This window comes from Mirounga angustirostris, unplaced genomic scaffold (assembly GCF_029215605.1).
Source record: "Mirounga angustirostris isolate CCGP_5_RB_7025 unplaced genomic scaffold, mMirAng1.0.hap1 SCAF_11, whole genome shotgun sequence".
In the NCBI taxonomy this organism is placed as follows: domain Eukaryota; kingdom Metazoa; phylum Chordata; class Mammalia; order Carnivora; family Phocidae; genus Mirounga; species Mirounga angustirostris.
In genome coordinates this window covers 56,771,152-56,793,425 of record NW_026991719.1, presented here as the reverse complement: position 1 = coordinate 56,793,425, position 22,274 = coordinate 56,771,152, and the positions used below count along the sequence as shown (strand labels likewise).

General features: G+C 46.2%; 2 protein-coding genes across 3 annotated transcripts; one reads left to right on the top strand and one right to left on the bottom strand.

Annotated features, from left to right (window-relative positions):
* Positions 1 to 313: 313 nt before the first annotated feature.
* PDZD11 (PDZ domain containing 11) lies at positions 314 to 15,594 on the top strand. Of its 2 annotated transcripts, XR_010406146.1 has the most exons (7): positions 314 to 413; positions 864 to 947; positions 1,441 to 1,497; positions 1,815 to 1,913; positions 2,146 to 2,206; positions 2,372 to 4,589; positions 13,353 to 15,594. XR_010406146.1 is itself a non-coding variant. In XM_045879256.3 (6 exons), exons 1-6 carry the CDS (start codon positions 327 to 329, stop codon positions 2,404 to 2,406), a joined length of 423 nt encoding a protein of 140 aa, XP_045735212.1. In that variant the 5' UTR covers positions 314 to 326; the 3' UTR covers positions 2,407 to 11,483. The 2 variants fall into 2 exon arrangements, 1 of the variants encoding a protein (XP_045735212.1); XM_045879256.3 differs by lacking the exon at positions 13,353 to 15,594 and having other exon boundaries at positions 2,372 to 11,483.
* Positions 7,769 to 20,597, bottom strand: ARR3 (arrestin 3). The gene is made up of 15 exons (XM_045886810.1): positions 20,524 to 20,597; positions 20,207 to 20,237; positions 19,996 to 20,056; positions 13,230 to 13,429; positions 13,043 to 13,102; positions 12,799 to 12,866; positions 12,006 to 12,141; positions 11,732 to 11,816; positions 11,394 to 11,466; positions 10,864 to 11,001; positions 9,224 to 9,307; positions 8,934 to 8,957; positions 8,692 to 8,744; positions 8,400 to 8,409; positions 7,769 to 7,862 (listed from the first exon to the last, which is right to left on the bottom strand). The coding sequence occupies exons 1-15, from the start codon at positions 20,595 to 20,597 to the stop codon at positions 7,769 to 7,771; spliced, it is 1,191 nt and encodes a 396-aa protein (XP_045742766.1).
* Positions 20,598 to 22,274: the final 1,677 nt, after the last annotated feature.

The window sequence follows — 22,274 nt, the reverse complement described above, 5'->3', positions numbered from 1 at the left end:
TTAGACGCTCCTGATTTCCTCTTCTCTGGAATGAAGACGGTAACATCTATTTTGCAGGATTGTTGTGAGAAAGGAGATTGTCTCTATGGAGTAACTAACAGGTTGCTTGGCATCCAGGTGTTCAGCAAAGTTACTTGCTTTCTTCCATCTTTTTTCTTCTTTCTCTCTCTCAGCCTCTATCACCAGGAAGTGGGCTGAGCCGATAGACCGACAGCCTCAGGATGGAGTGGGGTTGTTTTTTGAAACTTGCTGGACTGCTGACCCTTTTGAACCGTTTTTTATCAGCTTCGATTCACCCTTCCTTCCATTCCAGGGCCTTGCTGGAGATGGACAGCCGGATTCCTTATGATGACTACCCCGTGGTCTTCCTGCCTGCCTATGAGAATCCCCCAGCATGGATCCCACCTCATGAGGTGGGAATGCTTAAGTAGGGGATTTATCCTTGTGGGCATGAGATGGTATATGAAAGGTAGGATGATGCCAGGGTTAGAAAGCTCAATGGAGGGTGAATTCTAGCCTTTGTTGTAGCCAGGGGACCCAAAAGTTGGATTCTGAACAACTGGGCTCTTTGGGAACTTCTAATGGAATCCGCCTGCCAGAGTCCATTCACACCAGAGAATTCTGGAAATTCAGAGCCCTAGTTTCTATTCTTTCAAGGTAAAGAGGTGGGGAGCTACTGGGCTGCTAACATTTCCCCATGCTATCCATCTACCCATTTGGACAGCGTTATCTGTTCTACTTAACAACGAAGCCCATGACCACACCTTTTCCTGACTTTAAGGTGATGCATTTGTAGTCCAGATGAAGGTGGGTATAAAATCTAAGGCTGGTAGTAAGATTTCTGGGGTTGCTGTGTCTTGCAGAGGGTATATCACCCAGACTACAACAATGAGTTGACCCAGTTTCTGCCCCGAATTGTCACACTGAAGAAACCCCCTGGAGCTCAGGTGAGCTTATGGAACAATTGTGGTTTTTTTTTTTTTTTTTTTTTTAGATTTTATTTATTTATTTGAGAGAGAGAGAAAGAGAGCATGCGCACACATAAGTAGGAGGGGCAGAGGGAGAGGAAGAAGCTGATTCCCCAGTGAGCAAGGAGCCCAATGCGGGGCTCCATCCCAGGATCCTGAGATCATGACCTGAGCCGAAGGCAGATGCTTAACCGACTGAGCCACCCAGGAGCTCCAGAACAATTGTGTCTTATTCCAGGCTAGCTTTGTCTGTACCAGGCCCAGAAGTTGACAGTGGTTGGGGGGATGGATGGGAAAGCAGGTAGGGAGGTAAGGAAACTTTTTACTGGGCAGAAAATCTGAGATACCACTTCCACAACTTCTGACTTCTCTCTGAGGAACACATAAGCCAAGCTATCATACAGTGATGCTATTAGATGTTCTTGTGTGCGTGATCTATATTGAACCCCCCTTCTGTGCTCTTATCTTACAGTTGGGATTTAATATCCGAGGAGGAAAGGCCTCCCAGCTAGGCATCTTTATCTCCAAGGTATGTGTGCCTGGTAGGCAATATGGATTGCTAGTTCCCTTAGTTAAATTACCAGATTGCAGAACCCTGGTGTCCAAAGGCCTGGGAGAAGAATGATACAATAGATCTACAGAAGGGGCATCATGGGGACACCCTTTCCCATTTAAAACTTCTCACCCGGCAAACTATCTGTTTCCCTACATTGTCTCACACACACACACACACACACACACACACACACACACACACACGCTAGCACCTTACATTTGAATAGCACTTAATTTCACTTGCAGCCTTTGAAATTCTCTCGCCTCAATCTATTTTCTCCTTACCAATAGGTGATTCCCGACTCGGATGCACATCGGGCAGGACTTCAGGAAGGGGACCAAGTCCTAGCTGTGAATGATGTGGATTTCCAAGACATTGAGCACAGTAAGGTGAGCACAGCATCTGGGCTGTGGTAAAGCGAGAAGCCATCCCGGGTAGGAAAGGTTGGACAGGATTAGCCTGGTCTGTAACTTGGTAAGAAGGAGTTTCTGCTCAGGAGGTCCATCAGGAGGAGGAAGCTAGTAGTAACCCCGAAGGTTAGAGTAGCAAACTGTTCTTCTCCTGTTATGATACTGTCCTGGCTTGTATCTTCATTTGTACAAGCTGCTGTGTTCCTTCCAGGCTGTTGAGATCCTGAAGACAGCCCGCGAAATCAGCATGCGTGTCCGCTTCTTTCCCTACAGTAAGTGCCACTCTCTTTTTCATTTACCTGGTGGGGCCCTGGGTAGGAACTCTTTAAATACTGATTACTAAAGCCTCCACCCCCCAAGTTGGGGATGGGGAATTGGGAGCGCAGGCCTGAAAGTAACCTGTTCTTGTCTATCCTTTTCTTTTCTCCTTTCCCCAGATTATCATCGTCAGAAAGAGAGGACTGTACACTAGAGAGTTGCAGTCCATAGCCCTCCACAGGGAATCTTCTAGGACAAGCTGGTTAGGCCTCAGGGAAGCCTCTTGGGAACCTCAACTCTCAGCCCCACCCTGGCAGAGTGGCGTGGGGAAGATGGGGACACTGCCACCAAGCCAGCTAGCCAGCTGCATTACCCAGAGCGTACTGTACTCCTTGTTCCCTCGTTCTGTAGGTGAGCTTCATTCATTCCCTGAAACGGGAAGGATGGAGATACCTAGGTATAGCCTGTGGAGAGCCCAGCTAGAAAAGGCAACTGACATTTATTGAATATCACATGCTAGACAACTACACACGTGTCATATCATGTTCATCAGAGTCTAGAAATCAATAGAAAAAAGAATCTTGAGGCAACTGACGTTTATTGAATACCACGTGCTAGCCAGTTACACACGTGTCATATGTTCATCAGAGTCTAGAAATCAATAGCAAAAAGGATCCTGGGGGCCTTCCATCTCATCCCTTCATTGTACTACCAGTCTCAAATCACTCCGGAGACTCCCTGGGACTGCCCCCTCCCCAACTCCCTCCTATCCTCTCTCCCCCAAAATAGTAAAAGGCAATGCTGAGGAAATGTCGGTGTGACTTTTGGATGATACTGACTGGGTTTTAAATGCTATTGAGGCAAAAATAAAAGCTCTTGCAAAGAGAGGTGCCAGTGGAAGTAGGAGCAACCCTCTACCTCCCTCACAACTGTATCTGGCCAGTCCGTCAGGGAGGCCCAGGAACCTTAACTTCAGTGTAACTGAGGAATGGTATAGGGTGAGGGGGGATACTAGAAGACACCGTGCCCCTTCGCTCTTGAGCTTTGGACATTTCTCTGCAAGGAGGTGGTGTTAATATAATTGCCTTCTTCCCCAGAATCTTTGATCTGGAACACAAATGAAGGGAGAGGCTTGGATGCATTCCTTTCAGGGACAGCAGTAAGAAATTGGTTCCCAACTTCCAGCTTGTAGGCTGAGTGGTACTGTTGACTTTCCCCCTTTTCTCCACCCCAGCCCCCAGATGACCTGCCACCGTCTTTGTTACCAGTCCACTGTTAGCCATTCCAGGCCACACCTTATGCCCTTTCCATTGGCATCTCTGAAATACCCATTCAGAATAGAATGGTTTCTAATGAGGTACGGGGTGAAGTGCCCCCATGATGAAAGTCCCCAATTTGCCTTGAAAGAATCCTGGGAAGCTTAAATAATGTATTTCCAAGGCCCTGCCCCTGGAGAGTGATTCTGTTGTTCTGGGGTCTAACCTGGAAATCTTGAGTTTAAAAAAAAAAAAAAGTCTTCAAATGTGGGAAACAGTTCTAAATAGTATATCGCTATGAGGAAGTTCTGGCTCTCTCTATAAATCCCACCTCAGCTTTACTATGCGCTGTTCTCCGGTAGCTACATCCTTGTGAGTAGAGGCAAAGGTAGTCTGCTTCCTGGGAAATCCTGTTCCCATTCTGTGCTCCTATTTGCTGTGCTGCCCCCCAGTGGCCATATGGAAAAACTGGAGGCTGAGATACTTGCCCAAAGGCATATTGCCTGAGTCTGCTGAATGTTGAGGTCCAAGACTCTGCCTGCTGTTAACGGGTTTTAAAACAGCTCATCTAAGAAGTGTGGTAAATGTAAAAAGCCCCAGCTAGGTGCCATGGGCCTAAGAGGCCAAAAGCCTCCTACCCTAAATTGGTTCTCACTTTGAGGTACCTAGAATGGGTCTTTGTTGGGACACTAGCATGATGCAATTGCATTGTAAAGGTCCAGGCATAGCATGGAGAAGACAAGCAATAACAGGCTGAGGCAAAAGGACCAGTCATTTATTGAGGGTGTAGATAAGAAAACACGGGGAATGAACTGTTTCCGCCTTTGAGGTATCCCAGCTGCTGTAGGACTGCATCCCCTATAGATGGCTTTTAGCAGTCAGAGAAGGTAAGGTGGGATTCCTGGGCCCTGCAATAACTTTCCACCCCACAGCTGCGAGACGCAGTCAAGAAAGAATGATAGCATTTTCAGGGGTTCTGTTAAAATTTTTTTTTTTTATTTTAAGTACACTCCACACCCATCGCGGGGCTGGAACTCAACGACCCTGACATTAAGAACCACATGCTCCACTGACTGAGCCAGCCAGGTGGCCCTCGGGGAGTCTCTTTTACTCCTAAGTTCAGGAATCATATGAAACCTTAGTAAGTAGCCAAGTATTTATTTTTAAAGATTTTTTATTTATTTGAGAGTGAGAGAGAACACAAGCAGGGGGGAGGGGCAGGGGGCAAGGGAGAAGCAGACCCCCCCCATGCTGAGCAGGGAGCCTGATGCAGGGCTCGATCCCAGGACCCCAGGACCATGACCTGAGCCGAAGGCAGACACTTAACCAACTGAGCCACCCAGGAACCCCAGTAGCCAAGTATTTAAACCTTAAATCTGAGGGTGAAGGAGATGGATTACTGGGAAGCCCAAATGCAATAAAATCAAATTAGACAGAGACCAAGTTATCAATAGGAACAATGGCTTTTGATGCCTGACTTTGTGGAAGGCTCCAGTTGGATTTCAACCACTGAAGTGTGTGTTAAGTTAAGAGGGATGTAGCTGGGGTTAAATCTCAACTACCAGGGGGGTAGCTTCTAGGAAACAGAAGAAGAATTCTGATCTTACCTCTTTTGCCTGAAGGCAGACCAGGGAGCTACTGTTGGCTGAGGTTAGTCTCATTTTCCCTTAAATATCAGTCAGGCCTGGCCTTAAACTCAGCAAAGGAAGTCTGCCTTCTCTGCATTACACTCCCTAGCCCAGCAAAGCTGGGAGAAAGGATACTCCTCTTCATTGGAAATGAATTCTGGATGGAAGGGCAGAAGCCATGTGCTGGAATAGCTGTGAGTGTGTGTGCACGTGCGCATGCGCATGCGTGTGTGCACAAAAGGCCAGATTCAGAGACAATTCCAGGCCTTTTTACTGCATGATGGGGAAATGAACCTTGTACCCACCCCAAGATAGGACAAGGCAAAATTATCCAAAAGAGTGAGCAGTGGAGGGTAGCTAGAGAGAATAGTTCAACGGAAGTATCATAAAGAGAAATGAGTATTACATATTCCACATTATAACCGGTTTGGGCACTGGTTTCAAACATCACATTGAGGGCTCTGGATTTTTCCTTCCCTGTTATCTGCAGAGACTTGACAAATGAGAAATGATAGAAGGGACCAGATAGTGGTAAGTGGTAACTCAAAGTGAATAGGGACGGATCCTTCTGAGGTGTAATGATGCCTCCCCAGGACATGAACCGTAGAAGCCTTGAACCCATCACCTTACTGTTCCCTGAAACTGGTAAACTCCTCCTATGTAAACACAGCACAGTAGACCCTCCCCATAGGGATTGAGCTCTAGGTGTGCCAGAAGAAGTTGTACTTACACCTTACCTTTTGTTGTTCTGATCAGTGTTGTTACCCACTAACACGATGATGATACCACGTCTTTCTGCTCCTACATCTACCCACTTAACGTGCCTCCTTGGAAGCATTGATGTCTACAAGAGAATGTGTTGTGGAGAGTTGAAACATTTAGTAGAGGTTTAGAGAGAATAACGTACCTGTCCTTCCTCTCTGCTAGTCTTACCAACCTCCCTATTGTTTCCCTCAATCCCTTTTTCGAATAAAACATGGCATAACACCCACTTGTGAAGTCCCAGACCAGCCGCTACAACGGTTGAATCATGTGTGTAGCTAGAAATTTAGGCTGCAAAAGCACTCTTGGCCAACCGTGTCCCATAGCTGCCGCTGAACCTGCATAAGAAAATGTTTAGAGGGACGCCTAGGTGGCTCGGTCGGTAAAGCCTTCGGCTCAGGTCATGATCCCAGCCAGGGTCCTGGGATCGAGCCCCGCATCGGGCTCCCCGCTCAGCGGAGAAACCTGCTTCTCCCTCTGCCTGTCACTCCCCCTGCTTGTGCTCTCTCTCTCTGACAAACAAAATCTTCTAAAAAAATGTTTAGAAGGGAAAGAAACGTACCTTTTAAAGGCTAGAACTGAAAAGGCAAACCACAAAGTATCAAGGAAACCGTGTCTCTGCAAAGTGGCTGCTATGGCCACAAAGCAAGCGGCCTACCATCCTAGGACAGATCCAATCTCAATGTACTGTTTTGATTAAGAAAGACCCTGTAGAGCCGCCAGCTTAAGGATTCAAAGCCTTTTGGACTTCGTGTTACAGGTGGAGATTAGACGAAGGCAGAGAAAACGAGAAACAAAGCAGGGTTTGGCCATTTGGGGAGGCTCCATATTTTTCTTCCCCTGCTTTATCCACAGGTAATCCAAGATGGTGCTGCCTTACCATTAATGACTAGGCCTCAGGGGCTGAGGTATAGGGTTAGTGATATGAGAGTAAACACTCAGTATTTGGTCCTCCCAAGCGTATGATCTTAGGAAGTCGATTCCCACGATCGCCTGCAACCCAGAGTCAGATACTCTGCACCCCTCCTCTACTTCCAATACCAAGCAGTCTTAGACCCAGAAGTGGGGAATGGCCCTTGAGCAGGTTGTCCTGGCTCAACTTCTCAACGCTTACAATAGATCACCTTGATAAGAATCCCTAGGGGAGTTGGCAGAGGAGGGGGCAAAAATGTACCGTGTGATGCCTTGGTGGTGGGCTCACCTGGCAGGTGCAGTTGACGGTGTAGTACAGGAAGCCCTTGAGGAGGGGTATCTTCCCCACTGTGAGGTGGGTTAAGTAGGCCCCTCATCACCCTGAGCGAGGAGGAGGAAATTGTTCCCCCTGCCTCCAAAACTCTCCCCACACTCCATACCAACACGCCTCCCTATCTCCAAAGCCCCACCCAGATACCCTCCTCGCTCTGCTCCCCCAGGCACATGAGTTTGGATTTGTGCAGAGACCATCTTAATGGTTTCCAGGAGAAGCCTCTGGCCTCGCCGTGGGCCCTGCGTGCAAGGGTATACATCGCGGCAGGTGGATGGTGTGCTCTCTGTCCTTCTGCTCATCGCCTTGCTCTCTGCCCCAGGCCTGGGTGCACGGCCACGCCCCCCTCAGGCCCTGCCTGGAGCGGCGGGTGATCACGGCAGTAGGGTGGTGGGGGTGCTGCCGTGGTAGGGTGGGGGCAGGGATAGCCAGGGCCCAGAGGGAAAGTTGAAGGACCCACAGAGGGCGGGTGGCCTGCCAGAGGGAAGTCGGGGCTTGCTTAGGCTCTTAGCATGTAGCACATGCTACAGAATTGTCACTGACGGGGGCAGAGGGTGCTGTTCTCTGTAGTGCCATTACCCTCCCGGAGAAGGAAATACCAAAGAGATTGCCAGGCACGTCTTGGACAAACTGATTTATTAGAGCATTACAGTGGGGCTCCTGCCCAGAAGCACTAGAGCGAGGTACTCAGCTTCCCTCATCCCCCTCTGCCACAGCCTCCTGGCTCTCCTCCCCGCGGTGCTCCTGCCGAGTAAACTCCTCAATGACTATGTCCTCAGAGCTTGCAAAGCAGCAGAGGGGAATGCAGGATTAGGAACAACATTCTGGGCATCGTCCCTGTTCACTCGCTTCCTGTGATCCCAGAAAAGTGACCCCTTCTCTGCTTCCCAACTCAGATCTAAAGCCCCCTCTGGGGAGCTACCCCCCTCAACCCGATCAATCAACCACTCTGTCTTGTTTCCCTTCGCTCCCTCCCGGGTTTCCCAAAACAAAAGTCCCCACACACCCACCCAGAGTGCTGGAGAGGAAATAAGAATGGAGGGTGGGGAAGAGGGAGGGGATCGAAGAATGAAAGACGGAAGTGGGGGCGAAGGAAAAAAAAATGGAAGGGATGAGGGGGAAGGAGTCTTCTGAGAAGAGCAGGGGGTGGAGTGTGTATGAAAAGCACTGAACTATGACACGAAGCTAAACCATGTTTCCACTGCACAGTATTGAAAGCACCACTCCAGGGAAGCATTTTTAACATTTCCATCATCACAAAATGGAGGGTGGCAATGGGGAAAGGGGGATGGGGCTTCCAGGCCTCACATTTCCTTACCTTGCAGCCTCTGGAGCAAGCGTGGAGAGGGAGGGAAGAATGGAGGTGAAGCTTCAGTTCCATGAAGAAATGTCTCATTTCTCTTCCCCCTCCCTTTTTAACCCCCTCCTCCCTCCCCTCCCCCAACTTACACACACACACACACACACACACACTGAAAACCTAGGAACCCAACCTGCCTATTGCTATACATTCTCTACCCAAACAGCCAGTCCTTGATTCCTGAGATCAGAACTGCTTGGTCCCCGACACTCAGGCCCACCATTCCTATCAGTGCCACCTGGTCACTCACCGTGTGATGGCTTTGGATGCATCAGGATCAGGGGCAGCTCCACACCAACATCACTGCAAGGATCCCAAGGGAGAGTCACATATCTCCCACCGAGGCCACTCCCTGAACCTCTCCCCCTCGGTTTTCTGGTCCCTGGGATGTCCTCAGACTCTCCTTTGGAGCTCTTTCAGTCTCCTTAGCTCCTCATCCTCCCCTTCTTGCTCCGTCCCCTCCCCCCACAGCTTCCCCATAGCGTCTGTTACCTGGCTATCAGGTCACCTAGGATGCTGAGGGTAGAATGACACCGTAAAATTAGCAGCTGGAAATGGAAAGTGGCAACCTAGTTTTCCTGGGGGATAAGGGATCATAAGGCCAACTCAGCCACAGAATAGGTTTCTGGAAGGGAAGGTGGCTTGCTCACTGGTCTCACAGGTTTGGGAAACTGGTCTGGGAGAAGGGGTGGGGAACAGCTTGGTTGGGTCAGGCCAGCCAGGGAAGAAAACAGAAGTGGTTCCCCGGCCTCTGCCCAGACAGACCATGAACCCTCACTCACCCTCCACCAGACACCATCAGGTTGACTTTCACTTTGTAGGACACCAGGATCCCCAGGAGCTCCTTGTTCATTCCAGGTTGAAGACTGGAGGTGGTAGTAGTCATTGTTGTGTGTTTGTTGGGGGGATGGGGAGTAATGCATTCAGTCCCTCAGTCCCTTCCTGTGCACCTTTTCTAACAGGCCTTCCATACTCATCTCTCCTACTCATTGAAATCACATTTCTGTTCCTAAAGTACCAGTTTTACCAGTCACCCTCTGCTCAAGAGCCTATCTCTCTGAGTATAACTACTCGGTGTGGCTTTCACGACCCTTAACGAACTGGCCCCACCCAGCCCCTCTAACCTCCTCTGCCCTATCTCCCTAACACCTGGGATACAACCTGGGACCCATCCTCTCTCCATGCTCAGGACACGCCTTGCAGATAACCACCTTCTGGCCTTTGCCCATGCTGTGCTCCCAGTCTGGAATGCTCTTTCCTTCCTCTGTTGCTATCTAGATCCTACTCGTGCCCCAAGATCTAGCTCATTCAGTCTCCTCCAGAAACCCCACTCCAGCTATGCCGGCTTCTTTTCACTTCTATTGAATTTCTAATCTGAACCACATGTATAAACATTTAACCTTTAGACTGCATTTGTGTTCCTCTTTGTTCCCCACCTAGGCCATAAATTGACTGAAGGCAGAGACTGTCTGAAACTTCCTTGTATCCTCCCACGTTGCTTAGCATAGGAATGAGCATGTTAACAGGTGCTCCATGAAAACGCACTGATTGGAAAATAAGACACAGAAAACTGTATGATACTGGGAAAGTCTCTTCATGACCCTGGAATACTGATCCTTTATAAAATAATGCTGTTTGGATGATTTCTAAGGGTCTTTCTAGCAATAACAATCTATAGCCACAAGATTGATAAGGCACGGAGAAGGGCAGGGGACAATTAGCACTCATCAGGTGGCAGCAGATGGCTTTTGGTGGGAGACGCATCTAGCACTAGGGCCCCCAAAGACATAGGACCAAATGAATGATTGGATAGAATTCTATCAATTCCTATTATATCGTTCTCCTTTTTTTGGTCCTCCTCATCCTCCTCCATTTCTCATTTCCTAGTCTTTTCACTCCATTTCTGTCTTTGCTAGAGAGTAGCTACTCTAGAGATCATAGTGTTAGAGCCAGACGGCATGTGGTAGAATCCTTTCCACCTCTGCCACTTTCTAGCGATGTGGGCTTGGACCAGTTCCTTCATCTCTCTGGGTCCTTAAATGTAAAATGGAATAAGAACACATATCCAGCCTACTTTAATGTGATTCTTATAAATAGTATGTATATATATACATAGATATATGTATATATGTATAGATATATATGACCTTCGTGAGCTGTGAAATATTATACAACACAGGGAATTTTCCTCACTGCTTTTTCCTTTCTTGCTGCCTGTGACCTAAGCCTGGGCATTGGTCCCATGGGCATTATTTAGCTTCCTATTGGCCCTCAGGCCTGCAGGGGTCTCTGAACACTGGCCTAGGGACATTTAAAAAAATAGGTAGGCTTCCTTAACAGTGAAAGCTCAGAACTGTATACATAGCATGGAGAATGGGTAAGGGGATAGAAAATGGAGGTTGGGCATCACATTTGAGCTTACATTGTGCTAGAGGCCAGATTGGTATCACCATGTTTGGGTTTGCCATCCAGCGCCAGGCCCTGTTTCTGGCAGTTGGCAGCCAGGAGCGGGGTTACTGCGAAGCTCTTAGAGAAGCTAGAGTTAGCAGCTATAGTCTCCCTTCAAAAGGAGAAAAGAACTTAGGCAAGGCTTGCCAGTTAAGTGTACTTTCATTCCCAAGACTGTCTTGCACAATTCCACAAACCTACTGGAGTATCCAAGAGAGCGGGCATGTCCCGACTGTGGAGAGTGGGAGCAATTCACTCCAGTGGGAAATCCTTATGCCCCTGACCTCTCTCAGCATTTTGACGGTCCTCTTGTGGGTATCCACCCTCTGGTTCTCCTGGGAATCCCTCCCCTCCTCTACACCAGCCCTCACCTTGACCTTCCTCAGTCCTGGGTTCTTAGCCTCTTCCTTCTTTCCCCAACCCCCTCCTTTGCCTCCAGTCCCCGACCCTTTTCCCACCAACCCACCCCTTGGCTCTCTGACCCCGGCCCCGGTGCCAACTCACGTGAACTCCTGAATGAACACGGTCTTGGTGTACTTGTCTAAGGAATACAGGACAACATCTGTGATCTGGTCAACTGAACAGCCAGGAAAAGCACATGACTATAATCAATCAGTCATCCTCAAGACCCCAACTCACTGCCCTCAGATGTGACCTGATACATGGGTACACTATGCATGGTGCACTAAGATGTGCTTGTGGGCAAACAGAGATAGGCCCTTAGATAAGCCTGCATTAGAGAGAAGGTCTAGATGAATGCAGACTGGGTAAGTGGGGCAGAGATTTGGAAAAAGACCCGCGGATTAGGGACCGGTGCAGGGGGAATAGGAAAAGAAGCTCACTTGAAATCTTGATTTTTTTGATGACCTTGTTGGTGCAGTTGTTGATAGAAACATTGACAGAGATGGGTTTGCCGTGGTAGTGAACCTGAAGCAGGGGGAGAGGCTCATCACAAGGTTGGAGGGAGAACCCCCAGATCAAGACCTAGAATTCTTGTTTCCTTAGCACTGTTGCCGCCCTGGCTTCCGTCTCTGTCTACCCAAGTAGGAAATCAGTGAAGGATCGGGGTTTCGGAGGGGTTTCAGGGTGAGGGGTCAGGAAGTGGGGGTCACAAACCTCCCTGTCCATCCAGGCCTGCAGCTGTAGGGGCTGAGCTGACAGAAGGAAGCGGTGGGTAGTCTGGGCACAGGGGCCAGGGCCTGGCTCCGTGGGTGCAAACTGTATTTTCCGAACCACCAGCCGCACGGAGTCTCTGAGTAGAGGCCAAGAGGTTAGCCAGAACATCTCCTTGGGGACTCACAGACCTTTTCCATGCCAACCCCATGGCCCGGTCCTTGCTTGGGGTGGGGGTGGGTGGAGGTGGGGTAAAGCCTCCCCCCAGAGAATTCCTCTAGACCATCAATGGAGGTATCCAGACCATGGGTCGGCTCACGATGGCTCACTGGCCAAATCTGGCCTGCTGCCTGTTTTTGGATGGCCCACAAGCTGAGAACGGTTATTGCATTTTTAAATGGTTGAAAAAAGTCAAAGTACGATATTTCACGACATGTGGAAATTATATAAAATTCAAATTTTAGTGTCTATAAATAAAGTTGTATTGGAAGACAGCCCAGCTCATTCATTTACATACTGTCTGTGGCTGCTTTCACACTACAATGGCAGAGTTGAGTAGTTGCAACCGAAACTACAGGGCTGGCAAAGCCGAAATATTTATTTTTTGGCCCTTTCCAGAGAAGTTGGGACTGCCCTGGAGCAAGGAAGAGAAGCCAGAGGAGAATCAGAGCTGGACCTCTGAGTTGGTGGCGACGGTACTGGGGAGGTTACAAGTAGGGCTCTTTCTGTCCTGAGATTGAGATCTGTTTCCTAGCACAGGCTGGAGGCAGGGATTTTGGAGAGGACCGAAGATTACCTCTTGGAGATTTTCTCCTCCAGATTTTCAGCACAGAAACTCTTCACTTCAAAATCAATCCCACAGGCCTGCAAGGGGGCAGGGGCAAAGAGAGAACTCATTTCCAACTAACCTCTCCTCTTGGGTCTCTAAGGAAATGCCTGACCCCATCCTTTAGCTATCCGTTTCTCCAGTCTTGTCCCTTTGTCCCCCTGTCCCTCTTCCTGGCACTATTTTTCCCTCTTTCTCGGAACCCAGACCTCACCTTCCCTGCATCTTCAGGCCCTGGCTGCAGTGTCACCGAACAGGGGAGGTTAACAGCCATCTGGGGAATCAGAAAGAGGTCAGCAAACAGGAGAAATAGGGCCCCCCTTCCTTTGTTTTCCCTCTTTAGCTTCGCCTCTTAATCTCCCCTGGAAACCTTGCCCGGGACTGGGGGGAGGGGTCAGTACCTGCAGGGTAAAGGGGTGGGCATTGTCCCCCAGCTTTTGCAGCAGTCGCTCCTGTAGGACTGTGAGGGACCCTTGGGGGCTGGTGGACTCACGTGGGAACACTTGCTGCACCTGTACGTACAGATCTTTGCGGAACGTCAGACCAATCACATCCAAGTCATCGTGGCCATAGCGGAAGGCACATGTCAACGTGACAAACACTGCAGGCAAAGGAAGAAGAGAGTGACCTGTCATGCCCAAGGGAGAAAAGAAGTTCTTAAATGGCTCAGAGGAAGGCACAGAGAGACAAGGGAATATGATTGAAACCATATGGCCATGAAGAAAAGGATTAATACATTAGACTACAGTAAAATTTAAATCTTCTTTACATTAGGAGTCTTTATAAACAACGAAACAAGCAAAAGCCTGGGAGAAAATATTTGCAACATGCATAGCAAACAAAAGTTTAGCCTTCCTAACCTGAAACTAATGAACGTTGTGTGTCAACTATACTTCAATAAAAAAGCTTCACATTTGTCACATATAAAGAACTCCCGCAAATCAACAGTTTAAAAATCCCGATATAAAAGTGTGTAAAGAGTATGGAGAGGCTCTTCGCAGAAGCACAAAATAGGCCAATGAGATATGAGAACATGGTGGGTCGCCTGGGTGCTGCAGTCGGTTCAGCATCTGACTCCTGGTTTTGGCTCCAGCCATGATCTCAGGGTCATGGGATCGAGCCCCACGTTGGGCTCTGCACTCGGTGTGGAGTCTGCTCGAGATTCTCTTTCCCTCTCCCTCTGCCCCTTCCCCCTGCACGCTCTCTCTAAAATAAATAAATAATAAATCTTTAAAAAAAGGATATGAAAACATGTACAGTCTCGTTAGCAATCAGATAAATGCAGATTAAAACTGCAATGAAATAACATTTCACACACATCAGGTTGTCAAAACATGTAAAAGTCTGACAGTACTAAGGTTCACTGCACACTGCTGGTGGGAGTATACATTAGGACAACCACTTTGGAGAAACTCCAGATTGAGTAAAACTCAATCTGCTTATGTATTACGATCTAAGAAGAATTTAGAGGAACTCTTGCTCATGTTTATTGAGGAGATACATATGAGAATGGCCATTGCATCAATATTACATTTGTCGTAGCATAAAATTAGAAATCATTTCAATATCAGTGAAAGAATGGGTAATAATAATAAGGTACAGTATATTCATATAATAGAATGCTAAGCTGAGGTTAAATTAACTAGAGCGCCATGTATTAACATGGTTAAGTCTTAAACTATTGAGTCAAAAGAAAGCTAGCTTCAGAATGATACGCACAATCCAATACTGTGTATATGAAGTTTAAAAGCGTGTAGAACAACGCCAGAGTTGCTTACAGATACATAAATATGGAGTAGAAGTATAGAAACAACATCGGAATAATAAACTTCAAATGCGGGATAGTGGTTCCCTGGGGTGGAGGCTGGGAGAGAAGGAGGGAAGGAGGAGAGGGAATGGGATTAGGGAAGGACACATGGGAGACCAGTTTGTTTCTGTAGTTCTTTTTAAAGCTAAGTGGTGGGTACTAGGTATTTATTACATAATTCTCTAGGGTCAGACTACCTGGGCTTGAATATGACTTGTATGAATCCCTCGAGTTCTCTGAGCCTCAGCTAATTTGCCTGTCAATAGTGGGAGCTCTACATATGTTATTTAGACTTCACAACAATCCTCTGATGTGTCATTATTATTTGTTAAATATTTTATTTTCTTAAGCAATTTTTACATCCGATGTGGGGGCTTGAAATCATGACCCCGAGGTCAAGAGTCACACTGGCTCCCCCCTCTTCTGGAGTATTATTATCTCCAATTTACAGGTAGAGAAAATGAGCTCAGAGAGTGATGGCCCAGGGTTTCAACCCAGGCCTGTGTGACTCCAAAGCCCAGACTTCTGTATGCCCAACCTAAGTCATAGGAGTTCATGTGAGGAGTTGATGTATAAGAAATCCCTTTGGAAACTAATTATAGATGTGAATGATGATAACGGTCATGGGAATATTGGTAGAAATTGGATAGTTATAAATGAACTCATACGTATGCAGCTGGTACCTAAGAGTAGGGGCAAATAGAAAGCTGCATCAGTGAACTAGAGGAATGTGGGATGGGGTGCAGAGTCATACCTGTCCAAGGACAGAGTGACAGAGATTGAGGGAAGGGAAGGAAAGGAAGAAGAATCTTACTTCTATCAGGAGCCCTGACCCACAAGGAAAGAAAAGTACCGACAGCCACACACTAGGAGACAGCAACTTGTTTTAGTATTTTTAAGAGATCAAAATACTGAACAGCCAGATACCTGCTTTTAAAATTAAGAACAAGGAAAGTGAATCTATATTCAAAAGATACAATGAAGACTGAGAGTAATGATAATGGTAGTGTTTATAAGGACTGGGATAATGTCAGCCTCGTATATTGCAGGAGGGAAAGTTAACTGGTACAATCATTTTGGAGGGCAGTCTGGCAATAGAAAGCTTTAAAGATGTGTGAATGCAGGATGCCTGGGTGGCTCCATCGGTTAAGCGTCTGCCTTTGGCTTGGGTCATGATCCCGCGGTCCTGGGATTGAGTCCCACATCGGGCTCCCTGCTCAGTGGGGAGCCTGCTTCTCCTTCTGCCTGCCGCTCCCCCTGCTTGTGCTCTCTCTCTCTGACAAATAAATAAAGTCATTTAAAAAATATGTGAATGCTCTTTAGCAATTTATTTATTTATTTGACAGAGAGAGTGAGAGAGCACAAGCAGGGGGAGCGGCAGAGGGAGAGGGAGAAGTAGGCTCCCCACTGAGCAGGGAGCCCGATGCGGGGCTCGATCCCAGGACCCCGGGATCATGACCTGGGCCGAAGGCAGATGCTTAATCGACTGAGCCACCCAGGTGCCCCTGGCCATTTGTTTCTTCTCTAGGCATTTAGTCTAAAGAAATAATTGGACAAGTATGAAAAATATATATGTGTGTGTGTGTGTGTGTGTGTACATACACAGACAAGTATGCACTTCACAGGGTTGTTTATAATAGCCAAAAAAGTCTGATTGAAGATTGGCTAAATATATTATGGTACCCCCATGTGGTATACTACTAGACCTGAAAAATGCATAGATTTCTACATATTAACATAGGTGAAAAAGAAGGTTAGAAAATATTATTTATGGTATTGCATTTAAATAAAAATATAGCTATTTTTGCATGGAAAATATGAATACATATGAACTAAAATATTATTAGTGATTATCTTTGAGTGATAGGATTGCAGGTCTCTTTCTCCTTCATCTGTACTTTCTAATTTGTCTACAGTGGAGACAAACTTCACAACTTTCAGAAGATGTGACAAATAAATTCCCCTTGGCTTTCAATTATGGCCAATTAAAGAGGGTGGAGAGAGGGAGAAAGAAAAGGGAAAGGAAAGAAGGAGGAAAAGAAAGGAAAAGACAGAGAAGGTGAGAAGGAGAGGAAAAGAGGTGACTGGAAGGAACCATGGGAGGGAAGAAATGAAAGAGACGAGGAATAAGACAGAACAAGATCAAGAGGGGTGAGGCAGAGGGATATGTAGTAGCCCCTGAGGTGAGGGTGGCAAACGGATGGTTCTGGCACATCCCCCTGTTTACAAGTGGGGAGGGCATCACCTCCCCCCCTTCCTGGTTCCTTAGCAGTTTAGGATCAAGCTTTTTGTGTGCTAGAAAATAGCTCGTTTGCATTTTTAAAAATCCAACATCTATTCTAAAGTTATTAATTTATATTTGTGTCTGTTAGACGAATAGTACCTCTTAATTGTGTGAAAACCAGAAAATACAAACAAAAAGAGTAAATCAGAGCTCTGCCATCACACATCATATTGCAAAGATAACTGCTGTTAATATCTCTTCCACCTGCTTCCCCGCTTCGTGTCTTTAATTAAACATAAGGCTACCTTAGATATTTGTGCCATTGCCTTTTTGAAAGTGAACTTTTTATTTTGAGAGCACTGTAGATTCACATGCACTTGTGAGAAATAATACAGAGAGATCCCAGATAGATTTTTGTTAAATAATTCATCTATACTGCCTTACAATTGGCCTTTATCACTCAGTAGTGTAGTATAAGCACGTTTTACATCAACAAATGAAACTTGATAGAAAAAAATATTAGAAAATCTGCAAATAAAATCATCTTCATAAAAGTAACAAAACATGTAAAAGAGCCAAGGAACAAAGTGAGGAAATAGACACAACTTAAATGAAGAGTAATAAAAAATTCTACTAAGGAACATAAAGAAAGACTCAAAAGGGAAAAGACATCTTACTTCTGGATCAACATGCATTTTCTAAACTAAGTATTTCCTTCTGTAGGTTATTCTGAAGATTTTGTAGGAATGTGAAAAAATGATTTAGGTTTTTTTTGTTTTTGTTTTTTTTTAGAATACAGAGTAATTGAGAGTCTTAAATTGGTTAATTTACCAGCTATTCCCCAGAATTCCTCTGATATTTAAAACTGGCTGGACTGCTTATCCACACTGTTTAATCAGAAAGACTAAGGTTATTTTATCTCACGGTATCTAAAGGTTATGTTTGAACTAGTATTCATCAATTTGTTCTGAGCCTTTTTTAAGCCAAACCCAATTTTCAAACTTATTAAATCATAGAGTAAAAAAAAAATTCTTAAAAAGCAGTGCAAAACAGCAAAGGAAACGGTCAAGAAAACCAAAAGACAGCTGACAGAATGGGAGAAGATATTTGCAAATGACATATCAGATAAAGGGCTAGTATCCAAAATCTATAAAGAACTTATCAAACTCCACACCCAACAAACAAATAATCCAATCAAGAAATGGGCAGAAGACATGAATAGACATTTTCCCAAAGAAGACATCCAAATGGCCAACAGACACATGAAAAAATGCTCAGCATCACTCGGCATCAGGGAAATCCAAATCAAAACCTCAATGAGATACCACCTCACGCCAGTCAGAATGCCTAAAATTAACAAGTCAGGAAACGACATGTTGGTGAGGATGCGGAGAAAGGGGAACCCTCTTACACTGTTGGTGGGAATGCAAGCTGGTGCAGCCACTCTGGAGAACAGTATGGAGGTTCCTCAAAAAGTTGAATATAGAGCTACCCTATGACCCAGCAATTTCACTGCTGGGTATTTACCCCAAAGATACAAATGTAGTGATCCGAAGGGGCACATGCACCCTAATGTTTATAGCAGCAATGTCCACGATAGCCAAACTATGGAAAGAGCCTAGGTGTCCATCAGCAGATGAATGGATAAAGAAGATGTGGTGTATATATATACGATGGAATATTATGTAGCCATCAAAAATTTGAAATCTTGGCATTTGCAACGATGTGGATGGAACTAGAGAGTACTATGCTAAGCGAGATAAGTCAATCAGAGAAAGACATCATCATGTGATCTCACGGATATGAGGAATTTGAGAAACAAGACAGGATCATAGGGGAAGAGAGGGAAAAATGAAACAAGACGAAACCAGAGAGGGAGACAAAGCATAAGAGATTCTTAATCTCAGGAAACAAACTGAGGGTTGCTGGAGTGGAGGGGGGTGGGAGGGATGAGGTGGCTGGGTGATAGACCCTGGGGAGGGTATGTGCTATGGTGAGCGCTGTGAATTGTGTAAGACTGATGAATAACAGAACTGTACCCCTGAAACAAATAATATATTATATGTTAATAATAATAAAAAAAAACAGTGCAAAAATATTTCAGTGTAATGTTGATCTATGGTACTGTGGCCAGAGTAATGTCTCTTGTTGTTACTTGGTGGAGCTATTGTTTTCTTTGTTTCTTTACTTGGGATCCCCTCCCCCCCCAAAAGATAGGGGGTTTCCCTACACAGAAGGAGAGGTGGAAAGATATATACCAGAGGTTGCAAAATGTCAGTCTGAGGGTCACATCCAGCCTAAGGAAAAATAAATTTTTTTTAAATCTATCCAGGCTTTAAAGAATGTTTTAGTTAGCTGCCAACATTTGAAGATCAGGAAATTTGCATGAAAATATGGATTTCTGGAGCACTGGATCTTTCCATAGCCAGTCTAAGCCCATGTTCAGTTTAGCAACAAAGTAAGAGGACCACCAAAAATAATAAAGAAAATCAGAAATTTTAGAAAGAAACTATTTTAATTCCAGCACACATGTAAATGTTGTATACTTTTGAAAAATAAAATTTCATTTATGTTTTAGAAATATATCTATGTTGAATATTATTTGGGGAAAAGGTACCATAATCTTTTTAGAATTTGGGCTTCTGAAGGTCTTATTCTGAGCTTCATTTCCAGTTCCATTCCAACAGTTGGAAAATTTGGCCACACTGGGCTAAAATTCCCGGTTGTTTGCCCCCACCAGAAAAGGCATTCACAGTTCCCACCACTTTTTGGTTTTGTTATACCCCTCTGGTCCACTCGTCCACTCTACTCATTCAAGTTACTTGTCTGGCATGCGTGACATTTCAGTTTGGGGTCCCTGGCACATACAAAGGCCAAGAGAATTTTTACTTACTCTTTTGATCTTTTAAGTAATCAGGGTCAACCAGGACCACACCATCTGTGTAGAGAGGGAGAGACAGCACCGCGGTCAGGAAAAATCCTTAGACTGTGAAACAGAAGTCAATCCCTGAAATAGCTCCTCCCATTTTCCCCTTTAATTGGCCTCCTCTTCTGCATGTTCCTTTCTTGGCTTTCTTTTAGTTCCTGGCTCCCATTCCCTTCTCCCCAGGCGCTTTCCCTTTTTGGACTCACTGACCAATGGGATCCACCATGTCCACATGGTCCACGAAGTCCCGTTTCCCCAGGTAGAGGGCAAGCTGTTGTGGAACAACCTGGCATGTTATTCTCATAATCATCTTTGAATGGGTTCCCCTGAGGCCCCCAACGCAAACCCTTGAGACCTTGAAGGAGGTACCCACCTATCCCTTTTGCCCTCTCATTTGCCAGGCTAAGCCAGGTTCTCTCACCTTCCCATTGGAGCAGGTCTTCTTATACACCCTATAAAGAGAAAATCAGAAAGAAAATAGGGAAGGTCATTGGGAGAGAAGGGAAGAGGAAAAGAAGGGCGAGGAGAGGAAGGGAAGTGGTGGAGAAAAGGAAATATTCCTAGGATTAAGAGAAGAGGCCCAAGGAGCATGAAATGGTACAAAGGTGGAGGTAATTGGTAGAGTTCAAATTACAAGTTGAGGAGAGGTTGGAAACTCCTCTACCCCAAAGGCAAGCACTTGGGTTTGGGTAGGGGACAAGTCACTGATTCAGAGAATTAGAAGGGGTTCTTACTTACCTTGAGCTCTTGGCCATGGAGTTGATGTTGAGCCTTTTCTGAGAAGAGAGAAAGAAGGAGGAAAACTCAGTCATTTGGTCTCTCTTCTCCTTGCCCCACTCTGGGATACCATCCAGACACACCTAGTGTGCAACCTTTCCCCCTTAAATAGATACCTCTCCACCATAAAGTGCCTTATATTCTCCCTTCTGCCAAGGGTACTTACTCAGTCATGCTCTCACCCATCCCAGGCATGGGAAAAAACAAAACAAAACTATTTTTACAAATTGTCGACTAACCATACTGTCTATTCTCAAGAAAGGGCATGGCTTCCTGGAATAGCTGGGGCACTCTTGAGTACCTTCACAGAGAAGGAACTTGTCTGGAAGGGGGCTGGAGAGAGGCCTTCATCCAGACAATTTGAGGAAAATTGGACTGGATGAGGCTGGACATCACCTGGCACACAGTAAGTGTCAAGACATGTTTGTTAGATACACGAATGAATGAATGAAGAAAAAATGGATTCTGTCTGCTTTTGCACCTACAATGGATTCTGAGCCTGAGTTCACCTCAGGGTGGCCTTAACTCTCAGCTAAGAGAGGAGAAAAATGTTGGAGAGAAGGGGTTGGTGCCCTCATGCTCTTGGTGGTTGGGGGCAGAAACCTCTATGGGGGTCGGAAGCCTTCCTTGAATCTATTCGTCGTTCTCTTCGCCTTCCCCCGATTTTCCCATCTTACCCCCATCCGTGTCCCCAGGTGCTAGGCCTTGGAGTAGGGACCCTTAGAGAGAGGGAGATGTGTGTCTAGTGCTTCTCTTGGATGCATATCAGGTCTGGCCTGAGGGGTGAGCTTCGGGGAGCTTCCGGAGGTCTCTCATAGGGTCTCTCAGCCCAAGTGCCTGCTGCTGTGCCCTCAAGTGCTCCTTGATATATTCATGGGGATGCTAAAGGCAAGGGGTATGGACCTAGTATGGGATAGAAATAGAGGACTTTGGACTATTACCTGGGGAGAGAGATGAAGCTCACATCCGTCTCCAGCTCTGGTTGCTGTGCTCACCTCCCCAGCCTCTTATACTTAAGGTACTTTGAATGTTTAGACTGGTGGGGGTCAGGGAAGAAGAATGGAGTTGGGGGGGGCATAAAACACTGCTTTATAAATAGCTCAGGTGCCAAGAGTTTGGAAAGCAGATTAAAGGCTAAAAGATTAGTGGCTAAGGATTAGCAGGTTCTTGCTGCTGGGACAGGGTGGGGGTAGAGGGTTGAATCTGATGGTGTTAAAATCAGGGGAGCTTGATAAGGGAAACTACAGGGTTTTGGCCTTATGAGGCCTTGAACCTCAGGACTCAGATCAAAGGAGAGTCAGAGACATTAAAGGAAAAGCATGGTGAAGGATAGAAATAGGAGGGCTCAAAGTATGGGCCTTTGTGATTCTGAAAGGAGAGCCTTGTGTCACACTTTAGTGTTTCTATAGCTCTTGATCAGCTATTACAGGCCACACAAAAGCTAAGAGTATGGGAAAGAGTACCCCTTCCCCAGTCCCCCACCACGTGGGACTTGGGACTCTTGAAGCCTACTGTTTAGAAACGCTGATTATCCCAGCTTATGTGCACAGCAGGAGTCAATCTCCTGTAAGTGGGGGTGGTGATTGGGAAGAGGAGGCTGAGTGTGTTGAGCTGTGTGTGCACATGTCTGTGAACCTTGAATATTTCTTGATGGAGAGGAAGGTAACAAAGGATTCTTGGCCCAGGACAGGTACTCCTGGAAAGATGTTGCA